The following is a 23,359-nucleotide window of genomic DNA, read 5'->3' as shown; positions in this document are numbered from 1 at the left end:
CCTGTACCCTCTACCTAACACTTACACTACCCGCCCCGGGTATCCGTGATGGGGGTCCACTCTTCCCCCATTCACACCTTCGCACCATCCACTCCACTCCACAATTTCCACCATTCTCACTCCACGACCATCCATTCCAATACTCCACATATTCCACACTACCATTTATTCCACACAGCCACATACACCTGTTCTTCATTCACCTGTCGTTGCACACCTGTGCAATCATACCTGGTGCCACCTGCACCCTCCTTTCTTCCTGGACCATTTGGTCAACACAACACGCAATCACCACTACTCCCTCATACACTGCTCCACACACCTGTTCAGTTGCACACCTGTGCAATCACACCTGTTCCATTCTCACCTGTTCAATCCTCACACACACGGCATCATCTCAGCTAACTACTCCCCTCTGAAACTTGCGCTTCCCAGTCGTCCCTTTAACTATTGCGCTCCCACGTCATTATAATCCACCCTAATCTACCTGCGTCCCCACTACAGGTATCAGTCACTAACTAAACTTAACGTTACCTAATGTCATCTTCTAGGGCCCTATCAATATAACCTAACCCACCCGGGCTAGTTCACTGCCATACACCCCATAAGCTATTGCGCATTTGCCCCACCTGTGAGGGATGGTGGATTTGCCATCCCACCACATCGGGGGTCTCTCACTATCAATTTTGTTCGTCCAGATTCCAACCAATTCAAAAATTTTCCATTTACTGCCAATTCTACTCACTTTTCGAAATTTCGTATCAATTCACTATCACTATCACCATCACCCGTCCACTTATTACATCCTCTCGGTGCGCCAATTGCAATTCACGTCTACAGCCTGGCTTCGTACAGCCGAGCAATGAACGCAGATTCTTTTGTGCCGGCGGCTGGATGCGTCCCGCATTCGGGGCAGGGGCGGGGGCTTACCCGGCCCGAGATCCCACGCACCACCTCGGCGTGGAGCCATCCAATGTCCCGATCTCGACCTGCCGGCACGTCTCAACAAAACGTGGTCGCCATAACGACCCTTCCTATCCAGCTGCCCGCTCCGCCTAGTGGAGCCCGGCCGCGGCCGTTCCACGCGAGGCCCAGCGTGGATCGCGCACGGCGGTCCTTTCGAACCCGCCGTGGCTCGGATCCCCGCTGGTTCTCGCGGCACACGAAGCCCGGCACGCACCGAGGGCCCGATTCGGCTATAAGTCGCCCTAACCGCTAAACCGGTTACCGTCGACGCTTCACCTGAACGCTTACATGCATACGCTACCCCTTTCTTGCTCATACATGCAGCTGTTCCCATTCTCCTCGTACCATTCCTTACACACCTCGGTACACTCATTCCGCTCGCCGACTTGGTCACACACCTGACCACCGAACACTTTGGCACACATTCGTTGGTCGCACACCTCACCAACACACCTCTTCGCGCCCCCTCCTCTGTCACCTCCTCTGTGACAATCACAGGTGTGCTCTCATTCGCACACCCAACCACGTGCCTCACCACCAACTCCAGCGTGCATTCCCACTCACGCTCTACCATTCCAGGTGTGCATCCTTCCATCCCAGGTGTACATCCTTGCTCACCTGTCACAACCAACTCACGCTCCGTTTCACCCTCACTACTCTCACCTCCACTCTTGACAGCGCACTCACCCTTACTCTCGACGGCACACTCTTTCCTCATGCACCCGTCCGTTACACACCTTTCTCGCGCACACCCTCCCGTTACATCCTCTGTAACACTCACCACAGACGTACACTTTCTCGTTACATCCTCTGTAACACTCACCACAGGTGTACACTCTCTCGTTACTTCCTCCGTAACACTCACCACAGGTGTACACTCTCTCGTTACTTCCTCCGTAACACTCACCACACCGCGCTTCCATGTACCCCCTCGCACACGCGCTTCGACCAACTCACTCTTGACGGCACACTCACGCCTCGGCGTGCACTTTTTCCTCACACATCCCATGGTCGGACATTCTCGCACACCTCTTTTTTTGCACACCTGACCTGTCACACACTTCACCAACGGCCTTTCACGAACACCCGGATCCAAACCAATCCCCAAGCCGACTGAAGCTTTCCTCACATCATATACATTGCCACTCACCTCCGTACTTCGTCTCCGCACCTCCTTTGCCACCTGCAAACTCTTTATTTGGTTAGTGAGCATCACATCATGATTTGAACACAGACCTTGTACATATTCCATTACCTCCTCCTGGATTTCTCTCTTAGTTTCTGTCCGTCCCTTCTTAATTTCACTCACCTCTTCTTCCACTTCCTCTAATTTTTGTTTAACCTCTTTTATTTCTCGGTGCGTCTCCTCAAGTTCGTCCTCTAAGGCTACCGTGACCGTCTCTATGTGCATCCTCACCTGCCGGTCCTTTGTCTCCATTATCTCTGTCACCTCCTCCACCCTCATTGTCAGTTCCTCCCGTACCATCTGACATTGCCTCTGCGTCGCTATTAATTCGTTTTTAATTTCTTTTTGTGTCGCCTTTAACCCTCCTAGTACTGCAGTGTTCCTTTGAACCTGCTCTACTAACTTAGTTTGTCCCTCTGTCAGCTGTTCCACCTCCTCCGTCAGATCTTCTATTCCCCCTTGTAACTTAGCCGTATTATTTCTCACCTCTTTCTCCATACGCCTCTCACCTCGCTTTACCTCCTCGCGCAGCCCCGAAACCTCCTCACTTACCCCTCGTCGTATTTCCTCCATCTCTTTTGTAGATGCCACCCTCATCTGTCCCAATTCATCCCTCTGAGCATCCAGTTTGGTTTCTACCCCGATTTTCACCTCCTCTATTTGCTCTCCCATTTGTTTGATTTCCCTGGCAGATTGTTCCCCTATTTCCCGCAATTTGTCCTCCATCCTATTTTCTAACCCCATTAACCCATTTTTCACCCCCTCTAACTGATTCTCCTGGGCAGCCATTCTGTTTTCCACCCCCGTTAACCCATTCTTTACCTCTTTTATCCCGTTGTCTAACCCCTCAAAATTATTGTCTAACTTCCCAAATTTCTTGTCTAACTCCTCAAAATTATTGTCTAACTTCTCACCGGTACCCCTCGCTTCGTCCCTCATTACCCCCATAATTCTGCTTTCCATTTCTTCGCTATTAGCCCTCCTTCTGTTTTCCATTTGTTCGCTATTCTTGTCCATAAGGGCCTTCATTTGTATAAAAAAAAGGTTCAAATCCACCAACGGCGCTGCTACGGTCGCGGCAAAATTTGGTGCCGCTACACCCACGTGCGTGAGGACGCCACTTTGCGCGTCTGATACTTCCGCAACCACATTGCTATTTTTCTCCTCCTCCCTATCCTCCACATACATTTCCCCGAGGTCCTGGGTCGATTCCACCCTGTCTATCTCTCCCACCGACATCCGATCGCCTTGATTGTCCATGGCGCGATCTCAAAATTCGGGTTTTGCTTTATAAAACAAAATAAATTTCGGCAGCTTGTAATTTTGAGCGCGTTAAGCGCGCTTCGGGTCCGATCTCCCTCCTCGACACCAAATGTTACTGACTAACACAATTGGTGTCCAAAATTTGGGCTAAATAAATTTAGTCCCAGGTTCGAATCCGACACTCCTGACACCAAATGTTACAGACGCGGCTTTTAGATGTTATATTGACCGAGCGGTGGTGTATTTAACCGCGTCCGAACAGTTCCTCCCCGATTAAAACCCGATTCCACCCGACGTTGACCAGATCGCCCCACAGATATTCAATCGGGAAATCTCTAAAGCGACCGAAAGAGAATGAAAAAGAAGAAGAAGAAGAATACGGAGGAAGAACAGGTTTTATTATACACACACAAGCAATGGATGGAAGAAGCAGTAACACAGCGAATCCTTAACTTACACTATTCATTTTTACTTAGCCCCAAGACAAACGAGCAGGACAGGACGTTCACACTTACACCGGGGATAATGCAGGCAGGTAGGGCTTGAGATGGATCGCTTGAGAGGCAGGCAAGGTCGGGAGGCCGCCGTTCGCAATTCCTCGCGGTTTTGGCGGGAAACCCTCCGTCGTGTATCCGCTGTGGTCGACGGCACGCGCTGGTTCGGCACACCTGCTCCTCTCTTGGGGTGGAGCCGTCTCCCTCCTTTCAGCGCGTCTCTCCAAAGCTGGTCTCCTTGCCGAGTACCTCTCCTCTTTGGCTTGGAGCGTTTCGCATCTCACCGCCTCTCTTTGGTGCAGCCTCTTTGCTCCTCTCCCAGGGTCATCTCCAGCTCATCTCGTAAAGCAGTCCCTTGCAGTCGCTTTTATCACCTCGAGCGAAATCAAGCCGCCGGCTCCGAGGGCACGCCTACCGGGTCACTCACCACGGTGTTGATTGGCTGTTAGGGCTGGTTCACTCCTTCCCTCTTGGAGACACGCCTTTCTTCCCCAACCTTACCTCGTGGCCAATGGTGGTTTGAAGAAAACCGGCCAAAATGCGGAAGGCAATTGGAAGGGAGGTTTTGGGGAAATTGGAAGGGCCTACGCTTATTTTGTTTGATACAATGCAAAGTCAATCTAGTGGGAAAACACATACTTAGCCTACATGGAATAAGGAAATACACTATTTAAAAGATATATCGTGACCTGCGTGTACATTTCATGCAATTAACTAGGACGCTGACTGCGACCATTATTTACATTAACAGGATGTTACCGTACCTTTTGTAACGTTCACATTGTAACGTTCACATTGTAACGTTTTCACATTCGTTACACTTCCTCCAAAATTGTTACACTTCTCAAAAACCGTTACACTTCTCAAATTCGTTACACACTTCTCAAAATCGTTACAATATTATTGCTTTTCATGTCACAATAAAGTCTTCCTTTTCCAAATGTATAACAAAATCTATGTAAATCAGCAAAAGCGTCCTAACAGCTCATCATAATGTGCCCACCTTTCCCATTTTTAGTATGGGGTCAGCGACTCATTGGGATTGAAGATTGACCCAAGACTTTCACGAAACAGTTAGCCCAGGTCCAGCATTTGACTGGAGCTGGTCGAGGCAGAAACTTGGAATTAGGTCTCATGGCTACCGGTGATAACTTGCCCACTGTTCATCAAAAGACACCGAGGGATTTTTAACGTCCACCAGCGATCATCCCTGTCAGACGGGTTCCCGGCTCGACGTCCTATCTGACGGACGGTGCCCTCATTGAAGCAACGCCGATACCCGTGAACAACTAACCCGACAGTCTGTAGTCCGGTCAGGAATGGAACACGGACTAGACAGCTCAATGGCAAGTTCGCTTCCTGTGCATCATCCGATCAGACATGGCAGTGCAATGCTGCGAGTGATACAATAACCAAATTAAACACGCCAAAGATGAAAAAGAGAGGGCGACTTCGACAAAGGTTGCAAAACAGTTAATGAGAATCACAATCTAGTTGCAATTATTGCAAAAAACTTAATGTGGTGTATTTTAAAAATGGGTAAACAAGATAGATCATGAGAGCAAAGTAACACAACATTTGATCACATGGTTCGTGATGCTAGGATCCCAGGTTCACATCCCTACACTGCGTCCATTTTTATTTAGTTCTTGTAATTCACCGAGTCCTCGACTGTACGGTACCTGTGAACCAGAGCGTACATCCACGGAACCCTCCTTTCCCTCCGATCACTTGTCCTCGCTTGTTGCGGGTCACATGCTGGGACTGGTACACCACGTTGGTGGACATTTGAGCACCCTGTGGAGGTCGTCTCAATTTCAAGAAAAGCTCAACCATACACCAAATTGGCAACAGTGATCACATTGGGTTTTTGGTTTAATTTTCATTCATTTTCATTTGTGCCGTAAAGTAATGAAAGTAACAAATAATAATACAACTTTGCACCACGATGAAAACTATACAAATCCGAGCAAAGCAAAGTAGAACTCGACATTTGATGACAAGTTGCAAACATATAATGGAAAACATATAATGACAAGTTGTATCTATCTATAATTCCAGTAAGACACCAACTCCAACAAGTTGAACAAAGCAAAAGTATCTCTGTACCCCAATCCTTCCGATAGAAAAAGACATACAGAGAGAGTGAGAGTGAGAGTGAGAGTGAGAGTGAGAGTGAGAGTGAGAGAGACAGGCAGAGGAGGGAGAGACAGACAGAGCAGGGAGAGACAGGCAGAGGAGGGAGAGACAGACAGAGGAGGGAGAGACAGACAGAGGAGGGAGAGACAGACAGAGGAGGGAGAGACAGACAGAGGAGGGAGAGACAGACAGAGGAGGGAGAGACAGACAGAGGAGGGAGAGACAGACAGAGGAGGGAGAGACAGACAGAGGAGGGAGAGACAGACAGAGGAGGGAGAGACAGACAGAGGAGGGAGAGACAGACAGAGGAGGGAGAGAGACAGAGAAGGGAGAGACAGACAGAGGAGGGAGAGAGACAGAGAGAGAGTCAGAGAGAGAGAGACAGAGGTGGGAGAGACAGACAGAGGAGGGAGAGACAGACAGAGGAGGGAGAGACAGACAGAGGAGGGAGAGACAGACAGAGGAGGGAGAGACAGACAGAGGAGGGAGAGACAGACAGAGGAGGGAGAGCCAGACAGAGAGACAAATAGACAGACAATGAGAGTGAGAGGAGGAGGAGGAGGAGGTGAGATGAGAAATGAAGGGAAACTAATGCGGTGTGAAGTGAATGAAAGAAGCACAGGGATTTTATGAGATGTGAATACATCAGTGGGCGTAGACACGTATGCAAGACACGCAGACACGCAGACTTGACACGCAGACAAGATCCTCACCCAGCTGCTACAATTCCGAGCTCTTTTCACTTGATCCTCTGCATCCATCACGTCTATAAAGTACGTATCGTGTTATTCGCTCGTTATTTAACTCGAACACTCTACAAGTCTCTAGCTGAGGTATTAGCTTTAAAATGAATGCTTCGCCAACATCAAATCCTTGAAAATAAAGTGCTCTTTATATTTCTATGAATGAAACGCTTGTGCATGAAACCTCCGCCCTGCCAGTGCCAACGTGTCTTCCGTCCCTGCACGCTCACCAACACCACGTGACCCCATGCTGACCATTGGTGACGCCACAGCTCCGCCTCCTAAACGCTCGTGTCGGTCAGCGCGTTTTGCTGACGTATCCGCGTTTTGCCGACGTATCCTCGTCTTGGTGACGTAACCGCGTTTTGCTGACGTGTTCGCGTCTTGGGGGCATGTCCACTCTTGCTGCCGTGTTCGCGTTTTGCTGATGTATCCGCGTTTTACCGACACGTCCTCGTCTTGGTGACGTATCCTCGTCTTGGTGACGTAACGGCGTTTTGCTGACGTATTCACGTTTTGCTGACGTATCCGCGTTTTTCGGACGTATCCGCATTTGGCTGACGTGTTCGCGTCTTGGGGACGTGTCCACTCTTGCTGCTGTGTTCGCGTCTTGGGGACGTGTCCGCGTCAGGAACGCCCAACGTCAGCAATCATGTTTGGATACGTCAGTTTCAATGATTTCCGAGTTTCGGAAGCAAATCGCTATTAAAACAAAGATTTAATGGGGATATAATAATAATAATTTCCACCTGTAAAGAAAAATACATATTTTTGTATTTTTGTTTAAAAATAGAGGACTGGATGTACGGTATGTATAGTCCCTCCCAAATCCTTATATCAAATTAGACGACAGGATCGTCTGCCATTTCCCCACTTGGTAACTTTGCCGATGACGGTGCTGAGACTCAGAATGTCCGGACAGCACAACAGAAGGTAACTCATCTCAAACTAAAGTTTGGACAAAGCCTTAGCCCATGTATATTGTGGCGGACACAAAAGCCCACTGGCGTGGTGACATCATTCCACGCACCAAGTGGGCGGTGGCCACGCCCGAGGGGTAGGCGTGGCCTCATGATATACCCCGGGCGACCAGCCCGGAGGAGTACAGTGTTACAGTGTAGTCTTACAATAAAGACGTTTATATGTTACCGCTTGTCCGCTTCCTCCTTGCTCACAAGCAGCGCGCGTAACGCCGCGCTTTACTGGTGACCCTCGACGTTGGATCTGCCGGAGCGATCCTTCCACACGCGACGCCATCGCCATGGCCGCCTTCGTCAAACTTCCGGAATTTTGGGAGGCTCAGGCCGAAGTCTGGTTCGTCCAGGCCGAAGCCCAATTTCAGCTTCGGCACCTCACCGGCGATGACACGCGCTACTGCCACGTCGTCGCCTCCCTCGGGCCCGGCACGGCCGCTCGAGTTGTGTCCGTCCTTCGCCACCCACCGGACGGCCACAAGTACGAGGCACTCAAGCGGCTACTCCTAGCCACGTTCAGCCTCACGGACGACGCACGGGCCGACCGCCTCCTGGATCTCCCCGAGCTCGGTGAGACGCGCCCGTCGGTCCGAATGGACCATATGCTGTCACTGTTGGGCGACGAAGCCCCCGGTTCGCTATTCCGGGCGCTTTTCCGTCGCCAACTTCCAGCGCAGGTTCGCCTCGCGTTGGCCGGGACCGGGCTAACGGAACCCCGAGCATTGGCGGCCGAGGCGGACAAGTACTTCGCCGCTTCGGACACGCAGGCGAGCGTTGGCGTGGCCGTCACGGCCTTCGACGCTGCTGTTCCACAGCATCATCTTCTACAGCACGCTGAGTTTCAGCAGCATGCTGATACGCACCTCGTGAACGCCGCCACGCCCCGCCCACCGCCGCGGCGAAAACCGCCACCGCGGGGAAACCCGTCGACTCCACCGGCCTGGCGGAGCCAGCCGCGCTCCTCCAGCTCCACCACCTGGTGCTGGTTCCACGCCAAGTTCGGCCACGAAGCTCGGCGGTGTCATCCGCCGTGCTCCTTCAACGGGTCGGGAAACGCCCGGGCCGGCGCTCAATTGTGGCGATGAGCGCCGGCCGTTCGAGCAGCCTGCTGTTCATAACGGACACCTTCTCCGGGCGCCGTTACCTGTGCGACACGGGAGCACAGGTGAGTGTCATTCCCGCCGGCACGTCAGACAAGCACGCCGCGGGTGGGGGCCCCGCGCTGCTTGCCGCGAACGGGACGCCCATCCGTACGTACGGAAAACGCTGCCTCTCTCTGCGGTTTGGAGGGCAGGTTTTCCGATGGACGTTCGTCACCGCCGACGTGCCCATGGCACTGCTTGGCGCGGACTTCCTGTGCGCTAATGGGCTCCTGGTCGACGTCAAGCGCAGACGGCTTGTCCAGGCCGAGACGTTCAGCTCGCTCGCATGTGCGTTGCCCAGCTCAACGAGCGGCTTGCCAAGCGGCTTGCCGAACGATTCGGTTCCGGCCACGTTGGTCTGTACGCTTCCGGCAGCGGACGCATTCACCCGCCTCCTCGCCGGCTTCCCGGCCCTCACGCGGCCCACCTTCTCGGCGGGGGCCGTCAAGCACGGGGTGGCCCATCACATCCCCACCGTCGGGCCACCGGTCTACGCCCGGGCACGCCGCCTCGAGCCGACGAAGCTGGCGGTGGCAAAAGCGGAGTTCGCTACCCTGGAGCGACTCGGCATCGTTCGGCGCTCAGAGAGCGCTTGGGCGTCGCCGCTGCACATCGTGCCGAAGCCCGGCGGGGGATGGCGACCGTGCGGGGACTATCGCCGTCTCAATGACGCCACGACTCCCGACCGCTACCCCGTCCCCCACATTCAGGACTTTTCCGCCCGTTTGGCGGGCAGGTCCTTCTTCTCGAAGGTGGACCTCATACGCGGCTACCATCAGGTCCCCGTCAGGCCGGAGGACGTCCCGAAGACGGCGGTCATCACGCCATTCGGACTCTTCGAGTTCCTGCGCATGCCCTTCGGTCTGAAGAATGCGGCTCAGGCGTTCCAGCGACTGATGGACAGCGTCCTGCGCGACTTGGATTTTGTCTACGTCTACCTGGACGATATCCTCGTCGCCAGCGCGTCCCGCGAAGAGCACCTACGCCACCTCCGCACGCTCTTCGAACGCCTGGGCCAGCATGGCCTGATTGTGAACCCCGCAAAGTGCCGGTTCGGCGCCGCCACAATCGATTTTCTGGGGCACCGTGTCACCAGGCACGGAGCCGTCCCCCTGCCGGCCAAGGTGGAGGCGGTGAAGGGGTTTCCGCGCCCCCGCACGATCAGAGGGCTGCAGGAGTTCCTGGGCATGGTGAACTTTTACCATCGGTTCCTGCCCCGTATCGCCCAGCTCCTGCGCCCCCTGCACGAAGCTCTCCGAGGTAAGCCGGGCAAAGGCGACGTTACCTGGACCGAGCAGATGGACACGGCGTTCACGGGCGCGAAGCTCGCCTTGGCTAACGCCACCATGCTCGCGCACCCGGCGCCCGATGCACCGATCGCCCTCACCACCGATGCCTCGGACTACGCGGTGGGCGCGGTGCACGAGCAATGGGTGCGTGGAGCTTGGCAACCACTGGCGTTCTTTAGCCGGCAGCTTCGCCCGCCCGAACGCCGTTACAGTACCTTCGACCGCGAGTTGCTCGGACTTCACTTGGCGGTCAGGCACTTCCGCCATCTGCTCGAGGGCCGGGCGTTCACTGCCTTCGTCGACCACAAGCCGCTGATCTTCGCGATGGGCAAGGTCACCGAGCCGTGGTCGGCCCGGCAGCAGCGTCACCTCTCGGCCGTGTCCGAGTACACGACGGACATCCAGCACGTCGCGGGGAAGGACAACCCGGTGGCGGATTGCCTTTCCCGGGCCGTCGCCCACGCAGTCCACCTCGGCATCGACTATGCCCGGATGGCAGCGGACCAGGCCGCTGACCCCGACGTCCAGGCCTTGCGGACCGCCGTCACGGGCCTCCGCGTCACCGAGGTGCCGTTCGACGGCGCGGGCGCGCCCCTCTTGTGCGACGTCTCCCTCGGGCGTCCCCGCCCCATTGTGCCCGCGGGCTGGCAGCGCCAGGTGTTTGACGCCATCCACGGCCTGTCCCACCCGGGCGCGAGGGCCTCCCAAAGGCTGATCTCCGACAAGTTCGTCTGGCATGGCCTCCGGAAGGCCGTCCGCGGCTGGGCCAGGACATGCCTCGCGTGCCAGCGCGCCAAGGTGCACCGGCACACCCAGGCCCCGTTGGCCCCGTTCACGGTGCCGGAACGCCGGTTTGACCACGTCCACGTGGACCTGGTGGGACCTCTGCCCCCCTCGTGGGGTTTCACCCACGTCCTCACCATGGTGGACCGCACCACCCGGTGGCCGGAGGCCGTGCCGTTGGCGTCCACAACGGCGGCCGATGTCGCGCAGGCTTTCATCGCCACCTGGGTCGCCCGGTTCGGCGCCCCCTCAGACATCTCATCCGACCGCGGCCCCCAGTTCACCTCGGAGCTCTGGGGGGCGGTTGCGCAGGGGCTCGGGGTCCGGCTGCACCGAACCACGGCCTACCACCCCCAGGCTAACGGCCTGTGTGAGCGATTTCACCGCTCATTGAAGGCCGCGCTCCGGGCCACCCTCCGCGACGGCGGCTGGTTCGACAGGCTCCCCTGGGTCCTGCTGGGCCTCCGGACGGCGCCCAAGGAGGACCTGCGCGCATCCGCGGCGGAGTTGGTCTTCGGGCAACCGCTGCGGGTGCCGGGCGAGTTCCTCCCCGACTCCACGGCACCATGGTCCGCGGCACAGCAGCGCTCCGCTCTGCAAGAGACCGCCCAGAGGTTCGCCCCGGTGCCAACGGCATGCCACGGGCACCCACCGACGCACGTCGCCCCGGAGCTTCGCACGGCGGAGTACGTCTTCGTCCGCCACGATGCCCATCGGACACCACTGCGGCCCCCGTACGACGGGCCTTTCCGCGTGCTGGAGACCGGGGCGAAGCACTTCACCCTGGACATCGGCGGTACTCCTGACCGCGTTTCGGTAGACCGCCTCAAGCCGGCCCACCTCGATGTGGACCATCCACCGCCAGTGGCCCGACCCCCACGTCGGGGCCGCCCTCCTGCGGGCGGACCCCCGGCACCGCCCAGCCCCGCCGCCACGCCGCCCCCCGGTCCTGCACCCATCCCAGGAGCAGCCAGGGGCATCCCACCTGGCATCCCTGCACCCCGGACGCCGCCGATCGCCAGGGGGCGCTTCGGCCGGGTCATTCGTCTGCCCCGCAAACTGGCCCTCCAGGTGCGTGGGAATTCTGGGGGGGCGCGTGTGGCGGACACAAAAGCCCACTGGCGTGGTGACATCATTCCACGCACCAAGTGGGCGGTGGCCACGCCCGAGGGGTAGGCGTGGCCTCATGATATACCCCGGGCGACCAGCCCGGAGGAGTACAGTGTTACAGTGTAGTCTTACAATAAAGACGTTTATATGTTACCGCTTGTCCGCTTCCTCCTTGCTCACAAGCAGCGCGCGTAACGCCGCGCTTTAATATTAAAATTAATGCTTCTGCGGCTGATGCCAAGCTTATATGAGGTCAACAGCAACTAAACCATCCTACAGAACCCTCTCCAATCCCCATCAGCGTCGTATTGATCTTCCTCACAGCTGGGAGCCATTGTCACATCTATACCTGGCTGAAAACAATCACCTCCCTTATGCAAAGACGCAGGTCACCCTGCCGATCATTTCCTAAGCCATTATTGGTCCTCCCAACTTCGGACAAGGCATTCTTCTCCAGCATTCGTCAGATCTGTGGCAAAGACCCCCCTATGATAACCGCCCTGATAGTAACCCTGACAACCATAACAACTTTTCATCACCTCTGGACACTACTACTAGCTCCCCGCATATTTCCGCAAGGCATGTGTATGCCAACCGCTCACCCCTTCTATTCACCTGTTACAACAAGCATGCTATCTATCTATAATTCCAGTAATCTCTGTATGTCTGTGTGTATGTCTGTGTGTCTGTGTGTCTGTGACCGCTGTTTCTCGACAACCACGGGTCCGATATACTTGAAACTTGCCAGGTATATTGCTGGGGACCCGAGGATGTGCCTTTTCAAGGTTTCATATTAATCGGACAAGTAGTTACCGAGCTATGGCGATTTAGCCGTTCGCCGTTCGCTTTGGCTTTGCGAATGGACCGAACCATTTCATGTAAATAGAGGGGGGGGGTTCTGTGGTCGTTGCGAATGGACCAAACCATTCATGTAAATAGAGGGGGGGGGGGGTTCTGTGGTCGTTACTGCCACGTGGTTTCAAAGTTTTTTTTTGTTGTTGTTGTTTGCACGCATGTTTTTTTGCACCCACGTACGGGCACGCCCTAGGATGTTTACACACACACACCCCTACACAATATTTTTTTTTTTTTTTTTTTTTGGCAAGGAACGGGCACCCACGTACGGGCACGTCCTAGTACCCATAATGATAGATACTGGTGCTAACACTAACTTCGTTTGTGCGACTTTGGTCCACCATATTGGCCTCCCGGTCTCAAAAAGTTGACAGCGTGCTGACCACATGGATGATCTGACCCCCGTCGATGACGTTTTTTTTTCTTTCTTTTTTTCTTTTCTTTTTTGTATACATAATCGAGGCTTGTGAAAGAGCTAACATTTATCACACAAACAAATCAAACGGACAAACAAACAAAGTATATACAAAGGGGAGCGGTAGACAAGATGGGGAGAGAAGGGGAAGCACATCAACACAACATTTGAGAGCAGGGACATGGGGAATGTGTGGGAGGGAGAGGGCTTGGGGGGAGGCGGCATGGGTAGGGGGGGGTGGGTGGGAGAAGTATAAACACAAGGACACCAAGGACTTCCAGGAAAGAAGTTGGTATTTCAAAAAAGTGGATTTGGGGTGAAATTAGCGGGGGTAGAAAAGATCAAGCTTTTGGATGGGGGAAGATAAGAGATGGTGGTGAACAGCTGTTTTAAAGACCTGGAGGGAGGAGTGGGATTGAAGAGAGTAAGGGAGTTTGTTCCAGAGGTGGGAGAAAAGAGGAATGAAGGAGTGAAGGTGAGCAGAGAGTCTTGATTTTGGCAGTTTAACCATAAGAGGGTTGCAGGCAGATCGTGTGCGACCTGTAGGAATATTTGGGGGACAGAGCCCAGAGAGAGCTGGAGGAGCAAAGCCGGAGAGGAGTCGGTAGAAGACAGAAAGACCACCAACCTGCCTGCGGTGAGTGAGTGAGAGGCCCTCGGAGGTAGCTTCATCACGGGAGATACCAATGATTCTGAACGCTTTGGTTTCAACAGCGTGAAGACGAGCTAGGTGTGAGGCAGGAGCACCAGCCCGGAGGGGAGAGCAGTATTCCATTGAGTTGCGGATGAAAGCCTTGTATGTGGTGAGGAGCTCAGGTGTGCCAAGGAAGGACTTCGCACGACGGAGGATGCCCAGTCGGCGACTGGCTTTGGAGGCCAGATTTGAAACCCATGTTAACCCATGCTTGAAACCCATGTGAAACCCATGTTATTCTCAACAGGGCTAATCACATTTTGGCACTTTATACCTCGATTGTTTAAGACCCTGATGTCTACATCATTGCGAGAATTCCGTTCATTTCTCAAAATGACATTACTGTTTGCCGCGCATGGTGTCTCATTTGTATCAGCGATGATGGTCGGTGCGCGTATGGTGAGGTGAGCCGTCCCCGAAGACAAGAGGGGTCTCTTCAATCCGCCGCACACAAGGGACCTGCGCTTCCAGCAACTACAACCACTCTATGGCCTGGCGAATTTCTTGAAACACTTTCAGATATCCCCAGCACAATGATGTGTTCCAATATCGCAACTGAGCCCAGTCCAAGATCCCTGTGTTGACGAGACTCGACGTCGATGCAGGTGTGGCTTCAAGGTGCCATTATCCACAGTGCTCAAAAACTTCAGGATGGACAACTTATCAAAGTTAAGCACAGGGATTCTTGTAGCACAAGATGCAAAATATCATTCCAAGCGTTTGGTGTCTCTTTATAACCAATCAGAGAGAAAACAGACCAAAGTCTGTTTAGTTGATAAAGATAAGGTCATACATGGCATTGTATTATCAGAACTTGTTGATAAGGATAAGGTCATACATGGCATTGTATCAGGATAAGGTCATACGTGGCATTGTATCAGCAGAACTTGTTGATAAAGATAAGGTCATACATGGCATTGTATTAGCAGAACTTGTTGATAAAGATAAGGTCATACATGGCATTGTATTATCAGAACTTGTTGATAAAGATAAGGTCATACATGGCATTGTATCAGCAGAAATTGTTGATAAAGATAAGGTCATATATGGCATTGTATTATCATAACTTGTTGATAAAGATAAGGTCATACATGGCATTATATCAGCAGAACTTGTTGATGAAGATAAGGCCATACATGGCATTGTATTAGCAGAACTTGTTGATAAAGATAAGGTCATACATGGCATAGTATTAGCAGAACTTCTTGATAAAGATAAGGTCATACATGGCATTGTATTAGCAGAACTTGTTGATAAAGATAAGGTCATACGTGGCATTGTATTACCAGAACTTGTTGATAAAGATAAGGTCATACGTGGCATTGTATTAGCAGAACTTGTTGATAAAGATAAGGTCATATGTGGCATTGTATTACCAGAACTTGTTGATAAAGATAAGGTCATACATGGCATTGTATTACCAGAACTTGTTGATAAAGATAAGGTCATACATGGCATTGTATTAGCAGAATTTGTTGATAAAGATCAGGTCATACGTGGCATTGTATAACCAGAACTTGTTGATAAAGATATAGTCATATGTGGCATTGTATTAGCAGAACTTGTTGATAAAGATAAGGTCATACGTGGCATTGTATTACCAGAACTTGTTGATAAAGATATGGTCATACATGGCATTGTATTAGCAGAACTTGTTGATAAAGATAAGGTCATACGTGGCATTGTATTACCAGAACTTGTTGATAAAGATATGGTCATACGTGGCATTGTATTAGCAGAACTTGTTGATAAAGATAAGGTCATACGTGGCATTGTATTACCAGAACTTGTTGATAAAGATATGGTCATACGTGGCATTGTATTACCAGAACTTGTTGATAAAGATATGGTCATACATGGCATTGTATTAGCAGAACTTGTTGATAAAGATAAGGTCATACGTGGCATTGTATTACCAGAACCTGTTGATAAAGATATGGTCATACGTGGCATTGTATTAGCAGAACTTGTTGATAAAGATAAAGTCATACGTGGCATTGTATTACCAGAACTTGTTGATAAAGATAAGGTCATACATGGCATTTTATTAGCATAACTAGTTGATAACTAGAACGGCACTCAGTAGAGAGCATACCTACGCCTGGTTAGCCATATCACTCATTGGTGAAGAATCATTTATAAAATTATTGTAGCTGGATCCGGATCGATACATAGCATGCACTTCTGATTCGGATTGATACCTCGGCCAAAAACGATACAAAGCAGGATATCTCAAAAAGTTGTGGACGGATTCGGACGGAATTTGGTGGACCGGTTGGGTGTGTGACCAGGATTAATCTATTCGATTTTGGTAAAGATCTGAATATGGATTCGGATCGGAGAATTTGTTAAGTGATTCTTCACCATTGAGTGATGTTGCCAAAAATGATATTTAGCAGGATATCTTAAAAAGTTGTGGACGGATTTGGACGATAGTTGTTGGAGAGGTTGTGTGGGTGAAAGGGACTAATGTTATGGATTCGTCACTTCCATCTTTGTGGTTTTCATCCAATGGAAGCATTTTTAGTTCCATGTACTATTATTGTTATATAGTTTGAGTGAAATGGAGATAACTGTCTTCAAATGTAAAAAATTAGTGTTTTAAAAGAAAAACGAAATGGATCGGGAGAAACCGGAAGAAGAAGAAGGAGAGGAGGCTAAAGCGGCGCAAGTGAGATAGGGAAGAGAAAGGCCGATTTGCTTCGAGGTGTCGAGCGGACGTTGGTGAACGTTGGTCACGAGTGAAAATGGGTTTCTCCGGGAAAGGGATTCCTGTGACCGTGTCGCTGTGGCAGATAAACCTGCGTGACGGGTTTTGATGTGGGTTCCGAAAGTGAATCATTGTTGGAGAGCAGGTACGCCTCCATTACGGGCCCATCCACCATTTCGCCTCGCACGAGCCATTTCACCTCGAGCCAGCCGTTAGCCTGGTTCGCGTGTGTGTCGTGGATTTCGCCTGGGAATTCGCGGTTTTCCGCTTGGGAGCCGCTGCTCGTTCATATCAGCGTCCTTGTCTGGTGAACTGAAGGTGTGAATTCCCAGTCGCCTTTTGGGTGAACTTTTGCCTGACCGACGTCGGCCCGACACCCACCCAGCGGCTCTTCGGCAGCGTCGACTGTCGTCCGGGGTTCAGGTCTCGATACGACCTTTTTCTTGTGATCACCGGAGCGTGGATCGACTTTGGCCTGGTGCCGGGACAGTGACTTTGGGGGTGTTACATTTCGCTCACGTGGAGCACCGTGAGTTATCGAGTTAAGAAACTGGTGGTACCATCATAGGAATTATATGATACTAGCAGAAGTACCCGGCATTGCCGGGCGGGGGAGGGGAGGGGAGGGGAACGGGGGGGAGGGGAGAAGAGTGGGAGGGGGAGAGGGGAGAAGAGGGGGGGATGGGGAGGGTGAGGGATGGGAGGGGGTTGGAGGGGGGAGGGGGGTGAGGGGGGAGGGGGGAGGGGGGAGGGAGGGGGGAGGAGGGAGGGGAGGAGGGAGGGGGAGGGGCCGGAGGGGGGAGGGGCCGGAGGGGGGAGGGGAGGGGTAAGGGGGAGGGGGGAAGGGGGGAGGGTGAAGGGGGAGGGGAGGGGGGAGGGGGGAAGGGGGAGGGGAGGGGGGAGGTGGGAAGGGGGGAGGGGAAGGGGGAAGGGGGAGGGGAGGGGGAAGAGGGGGAGGGGAGGGGGGAGGGGGAAGGGTGAGGGGGAGAGGGGAAAAGAGGGGGGATGGGGAGGGTGATGGGAGGGTGAGGGATGGGAGGGTGAGGGGAAGGGGGTGGGAGGGGGGAAGGGGAGGGGATGGGATGGGGGGAGGGGTGGGAGGGGAAGGGTGGAGGGGGAGGGGGAGGGGGGATGGGGGAGGGAAGAGGGGGGGATGGGGAGGGTGAGGGATGGGAGGGTGAGGGATGGGAGGGGGAGGGGGTGGCAGGGGGGAGGGGGGAGGGAAAGGGGGGAGGGGGGCCCGGCAGAAGTACCCGGCATTGCTGGGGGGGAGGGGGGAGGGGAGGGGAGGGGAATGGGGGGGAGGGGAGAAAAGGGGGGAGGGGAGAAGGGTGGGGGAGGGGAGGGGGAAAGGGAGGGGGAGGGGAGAAGGGGAGGGGGTAGAGTGGAGGGGGTAGGTGGAGGGGGAAGGGAGGGGGGAGGGGGAAAGGGAGGGGGAAAGGGAGGGGGAGGGGGAAAGGGAGAGGGAGGGGTAAAGGGAGGGGGAGGGGGAAAAGGGAGGGGGAGGCGGGAGGGGGAAAAGGGAGGGGGAGGGGGAAAATGGAGGGGGAGGGGGGAAGGGGAGGGGTAGGGTGGAGGGGGTAGGGTGGAGGGGGAAGGGAAGGGGGGACGGAGGGGGGAGGGGGAAGGGGGAGGGAAGGGGATGGCCAGTCAACAATGACGTTGCAGTTCTCATGGTCGGAGAGCAGCACAACAATCGGACATAGTCCTGCATATTCGCAACAGCACGAAGCGGGTTTTGGAGACTCACCGATCCTGTGACGTCCTCCAGTACCGGCGTTCCCGAGCGGGGGAAGGGAGACCCGTACATTCCCAACCCGTACATTCGCCCTCTCGACTCAAGCTCACTCGGACAAAAGCCTCGCACAAATTACACCGTGAAGGCCCAATGGTCATGTCTATGCCATAAATCACTGGCGCGCTGAATTGAAAATATATAGAACGCTCATACTCCGTGAAAAGTGAAGCCGCCGTGTCGCCATCTTGGTCAGCACCACTCGACCAACTCGCTCGCGGATCTCGTTTTGTGCGGCAAGAAACTGCTCCAATCGGTTACGGAAGGGTTGTGGAAAGACGTTTCACAGCTGTTTCAAAGACATTTAATTCATATCGCACAAAATCGATACAAAACACGATCGCATAAAAGGTGAAGTGACGTGTGACGGGATGGAACATCACGTGATCGATCTGAGCGAATCAGTCTGGTGGCGGGAATGGAACATCACGTGATCGCTCTGAGCGAATCAGCGAGCTGCTCTGGAACCGGCTGAGATTAGCGGGTTCTTCGCTGAAATGCGCTGAGGTAAATATGAATAAAAAATATAGATCGTCAAATATTTTGAGTTCGGCCATGTTCGTCCCAGGCTCAATGGCCATGTCTATGTCAAATATCAAGCACGTAAGCCTCTCCGTTTAGGAGTCTATCGGTAACATTACACACACACAAACTGTGTTTTAATAATTTATATATATAGATTACCAGAAACTAGAACGAGAGTACGAGACTCAGTAGAGAGCATACCTCCACCTGGTGAATAGTTTACGTTTTGCATCCCACTGATAGGCCGGATCTGAATTCGGACCTGAACCAACATCGAATCCGCCTGTTCTTGTCACCAAACCAACTCATCCACCACGTTTATTCATAAGTCGTCCATAACGTTTTTAAATATCATGTTATATATCGCTTGTCACCCGATCTCTCAATGGTGAAGAATCACTTAAAATCAAATAATTATTGTAGCCGAATCCCACGGAGGTATATAATAAACCTGGAGAGCCAATGACGGCTGTAGGCTGAAGCTAGCGGAAGTTGCTTGGCGGCCATATTGGGAAGCCGATTGTGTCTGCGTCCGTGTTTGATCTCACAATCAGCTGATCTCACAATTTCTGATTCATTTTGGATGCTTACCGACTGTAAGGAGTCTTATTTGTGAACGCGCTGTTTCAAAATGCCACAGTGTGTTAACGCGCTGTTTCAAAATGCCACAGTGTGTTGCATTTGACAGCACAAATACCTCAGGGAAGGCCTCCACATGCACATTTCACAAGTAAGTGACAAACCACGATCGCGGGTGTTCTGCTTTTTCAGTTTTTGGCGTGGTCACGGTGGTGGGGCTAGGTAATTAAGTTTCAATGAAGTTTCAATGAAGTTTGAACACTGTGTTTGAATTTGATGATGTTAGACCACGCGCAGGGTGTGCAATATGACACAGATCTCAAATATAACTGTATTGTGTATTCACTAGGGCTATGTGAGTATGTCAGACTGATGTCTGATTGACTCATTCATTGATTCAGATTGAAGTATCGAGATTGACTCGTCAGCTCGTGATCATTGTCAAGTGATTTAATTTGTGATGAGCTTAACTTAATTGTCCAGTCTACTACTGTCAGGGTTTCCATGCCCTCCTGTGTCGCTCGTGAGCAGAAAGAGCAAATGGGGGTTACTTGTGGAAGGTACGAAAGTCCGACACATGGCAAACATTAGCAGATGAAGTTGTATTTAACTATACATATGAAACTCAAAATATTATTTTGATATGGAGTCGTTTTGACTCGGATGTTTTGACTGCCCTCTGAGGTTTTGACCCGCAACCACATTTTGTGAGCACAATGTATTTTGTTTCAAGGTTTCCAAAGGATAAGGACTTGTGCTCTCGATGGACATCTGCCCTGAGAAGGGAGTCCTTCTACCCCACCCCAGGCACCACAGTTCTGTGCAGTGATCACTTCAATGAGAGTGACTTCGACAGGACTGGTCAAACCGTCCGACTGAAGCCGAAGTCCGTCCCCAGCTGTTTCAACTTCCCAGCACATTTAAAGAAGGTAAACTATGCTATGTTGGTATTCCACCTATGTTAGGTTGGTATTCCCCATACAGTGGTGCCCACTTAAAGTCATACCGCTTATTTGAATATCCCGTCTATAGTCCTAGAATAGTGAAATCCAAAACCAGTTCCTATATAAACTATAGTGAATCTTCCCATGTAATGTCATAGAATAATGTCATATCCCACTTAATTTCATAGTCAAATTGCTCACAATTGATTCCAAGCATAGTTATTTCCCAATTATTATCATACCTTCCTGTGGCCTCGCTCATTAACTCTGCCATCTGGCTAGGCGGCAGTCATGCATGGCTGATTATCACACCTACAAGTCACAAGACTGAATTCATTCTCTGCATACATTGATCCCACAGAAAACATCGTTTCCATTCTCAGGGCCGCCGCCATTTTGAATCCTGCCCATTGGAATATCCCGGATATTGCCATAATTTCATCCTGCACAGGGGGTATGATAATAAGCGGGCTCCACTGTATTATGTTGGTATTCCACCTATGTTATGATAGTAACCCATCACATGCCATGTCTGCTGCTTCATATGCAGCTCCTAAGACATAGTTTTATGGAGAACAACTCAGTTGCTTTTTAAAAAAATTAGAGCTGAGCCGAATCCCATTTTGTACACTTTCTTGGCATTTCCCCCCCGAAGCTTTGTTGTAATAATATTTAACAAAATGTTTAGTCTTTGAAACAATGTTACAATACGTCCAACGCAGTCACATCTATTTCTAATTAGAACCCCAATCTAATGAACGAAGCTTCTAAGCATTCGGCTCAGCCCTAAAAACAACTTAATGAGTATTAATGGTTCACCTTTTCTTTTCTTTCCAAATAGGTTACAGTTTTGAGGAAAGCGCCAGTGGCCAGGTCTGTCATCCAAGAAGATACACCAGAACCTCAAGCCACTACTCAAGATCCTGAACCTGAGGCGGGACCCTCATTTCAGACCACAGATCACTCCTACTCCGTCACAAATCCACTGGTATTGAAGCACAAGCTCGATGAAGCAGTCCACAAGCTGGACAACTTTCGAAAAAAATTAAAAGTGAGTCAGCAACACAACAGAAGGTTAGCCAGAAAAGTGGAGTCCCTGAATACCATCGTGGAAGACCTGAGGGAGAATGGGATGGTCACCGACAATTGTATTGAAATGCTCAACACAACATTCTCTGGTGTGTCAAAAGCTATTGTGAGCAGAATGCTGAAGAACAAAGGCAGCGGCACTTCATTTATTCACCTTCATGAGTTCACCAACACTTCATGTAAATATTTAAACTGTAAAAGATGTGTTGCATGAGATGTCTATATCTCCGCTCCATTATTCATGTAACAATTACCATGTCCTGCTGAACGTTCCATTGCAACATGTAAGTCTTGTATGTTATGAATAGCAAAAACTTCCGAAACCCAAGAATTGTGTGGGTTAACTACACTAGGACGTGCCCGTACGTGGCGTACCCGTAACCGTACCGTACCCGGAACCGTACCCGTACCGTACCCGTACCCGTGACGTGCCCGTAATGAATATGTACAAAATATAAATATGTATGTACTACAATCGATCGTACCTTACAACAATCAACACAGATTGCAACGTCAAATAAATGAATACGCTCTCAAATGTGCCGTCCGAGGCAGCGTCTGCTCGCCACGTTCAGCGTCACTATGACTATCCGTAAGTCCGGAAGTGACGTCCTCATTTGACTGTCCGGAAGGTCGCATATCGCAGTTACGATGAATCGCAAATTAGTTTTAATTAGTTTTAAAACATAGTTGAACGCCAACATAGTTTTCCAACGTGAAATAAATGAATACGCTCTCAAATGTGCCGTCCGAGGCAGAGTCTGTTCGCCACGTTCGGCACACGTGATAGCTCGCTGCTCTCTGATTGGTTGAATCGTTTTTTGGACATAGCTCGGTAACTACTTCTCCGATTAATATGAAACCTTGAAAAGGCACATCCTCGGGTCCCCAGCAATATACCTGGCAAGTTTCAAGTATATCGGACCCGTGGTTGTCGAGAAACAGCGTTCACAGACAAACATACATACATACATACATACATACAAACATACAAACATACAAACATACAAACATACACACAGAGATTACTGGAATTATAGATAGATGACAGCGTTTCATGTCATTTATGTGACTGACTCACTGTTGATGTGTTGCTGACCCATGTCAGTGTAGAATAAACTCTGGTTATCATTATATCTGCGTGGTTTCTAACATCTCGGTAATAGAAACATACACATCTTAGTTACAATATAGGCCTAATGACTGAATTAAGTAACATCATATAACATGACAACAAATCAGATCTTTATATTGAGGAATATTATAGAACAAGCCAAAGAATGGCAAACGACGATGTACCTCAATTTTATAGATTTCTAGAAAGCTTTCGACTCCTTGCCCAGAGAATGTCTGGGTCATAATGAAGAAATACAGCATACCTGGAAAATTAGTGAACCTTGTAAAAGCCCTTTACCAAGACTTTCAATGTGCGGTCGTCGACCAAGGTGAAACAACAGAATGGTTCAAGGTGAAGACAGGAGTTAAACAGGGGTGTAACATGTCAGGATTCTTATTCCTACTAGTGGGTGATTGGGTCATGAGAAGAACGATAAAGAACACCGAGCGGTAATTTTGGGCACTTTTTTTTCAAACAAGCTCTAAACCATTGGATTCCCCAGGAAAAATGCGTCTAGAATCAACTTCAAACTTAATGAACACCATTT

At 51.4% G+C, this 23,359-nt stretch overlaps 2 protein-coding genes across 3 annotated transcripts in view; one reads left to right on the top strand and one right to left on the bottom strand.

The window, feature by feature from the left end:
* The window catches only part of LOC137418528 (bifunctional 3'-phosphoadenosine 5'-phosphosulfate synthase 2-like), a 51,871-nt gene extending 44,734 nt beyond the window's left edge, over nucleotides 1-7,137 (bottom strand). The window contains exons 1-2 of one of the 2 annotated variants that reach the window (XM_068104610.2): nucleotides 6,762-7,137; nucleotides 5,592-5,706 (exon numbers count right to left, since the gene is read on the bottom strand). In XM_068104610.2, the coding sequence (XP_067960711.1) occupies nucleotides 5,592-5,706; nucleotides 6,762-6,809 (163 nt within the window). In that variant the 5' untranslated portion in view covers nucleotides 6,810-7,137. Of the gene's footprint in view, nucleotides 1-5,591; nucleotides 5,707-6,018; nucleotides 6,649-6,761 lie in introns of those variants that run through there. The other variant, XM_068104609.2, reaches the window with a different exon arrangement.
* A 434-nt stretch (nucleotides 7,138-7,571) lies between these two features.
* On the top strand, nucleotides 7,572-22,828 carry LOC137418529 (THAP domain-containing protein 2-like). Its single transcript, XM_068104611.2, has 3 exons — nucleotides 7,572-7,724; nucleotides 20,396-20,591; nucleotides 21,448-22,828. Exons 1-3 carry the CDS (start codon nucleotides 7,681-7,683, stop codon nucleotides 21,907-21,909), a joined length of 702 nt encoding a protein of 233 aa, XP_067960712.2. The 5' UTR covers nucleotides 7,572-7,680; the 3' UTR covers nucleotides 21,910-22,828.
* Nucleotides 22,829-23,359: the final 531 nt, after the last annotated feature.

Source organism: Myxine glutinosa, chromosome 12 (genome assembly GCF_964187855.1).
Source record: "Myxine glutinosa chromosome 12, kmMyxGlut1.1, whole genome shotgun sequence".
Taxonomy (NCBI): domain Eukaryota; kingdom Metazoa; phylum Chordata; class Myxini; order Myxiniformes; family Myxinidae; genus Myxine; species Myxine glutinosa.
This window is presented reverse-complemented; position numbering and strand designations above follow the sequence as displayed.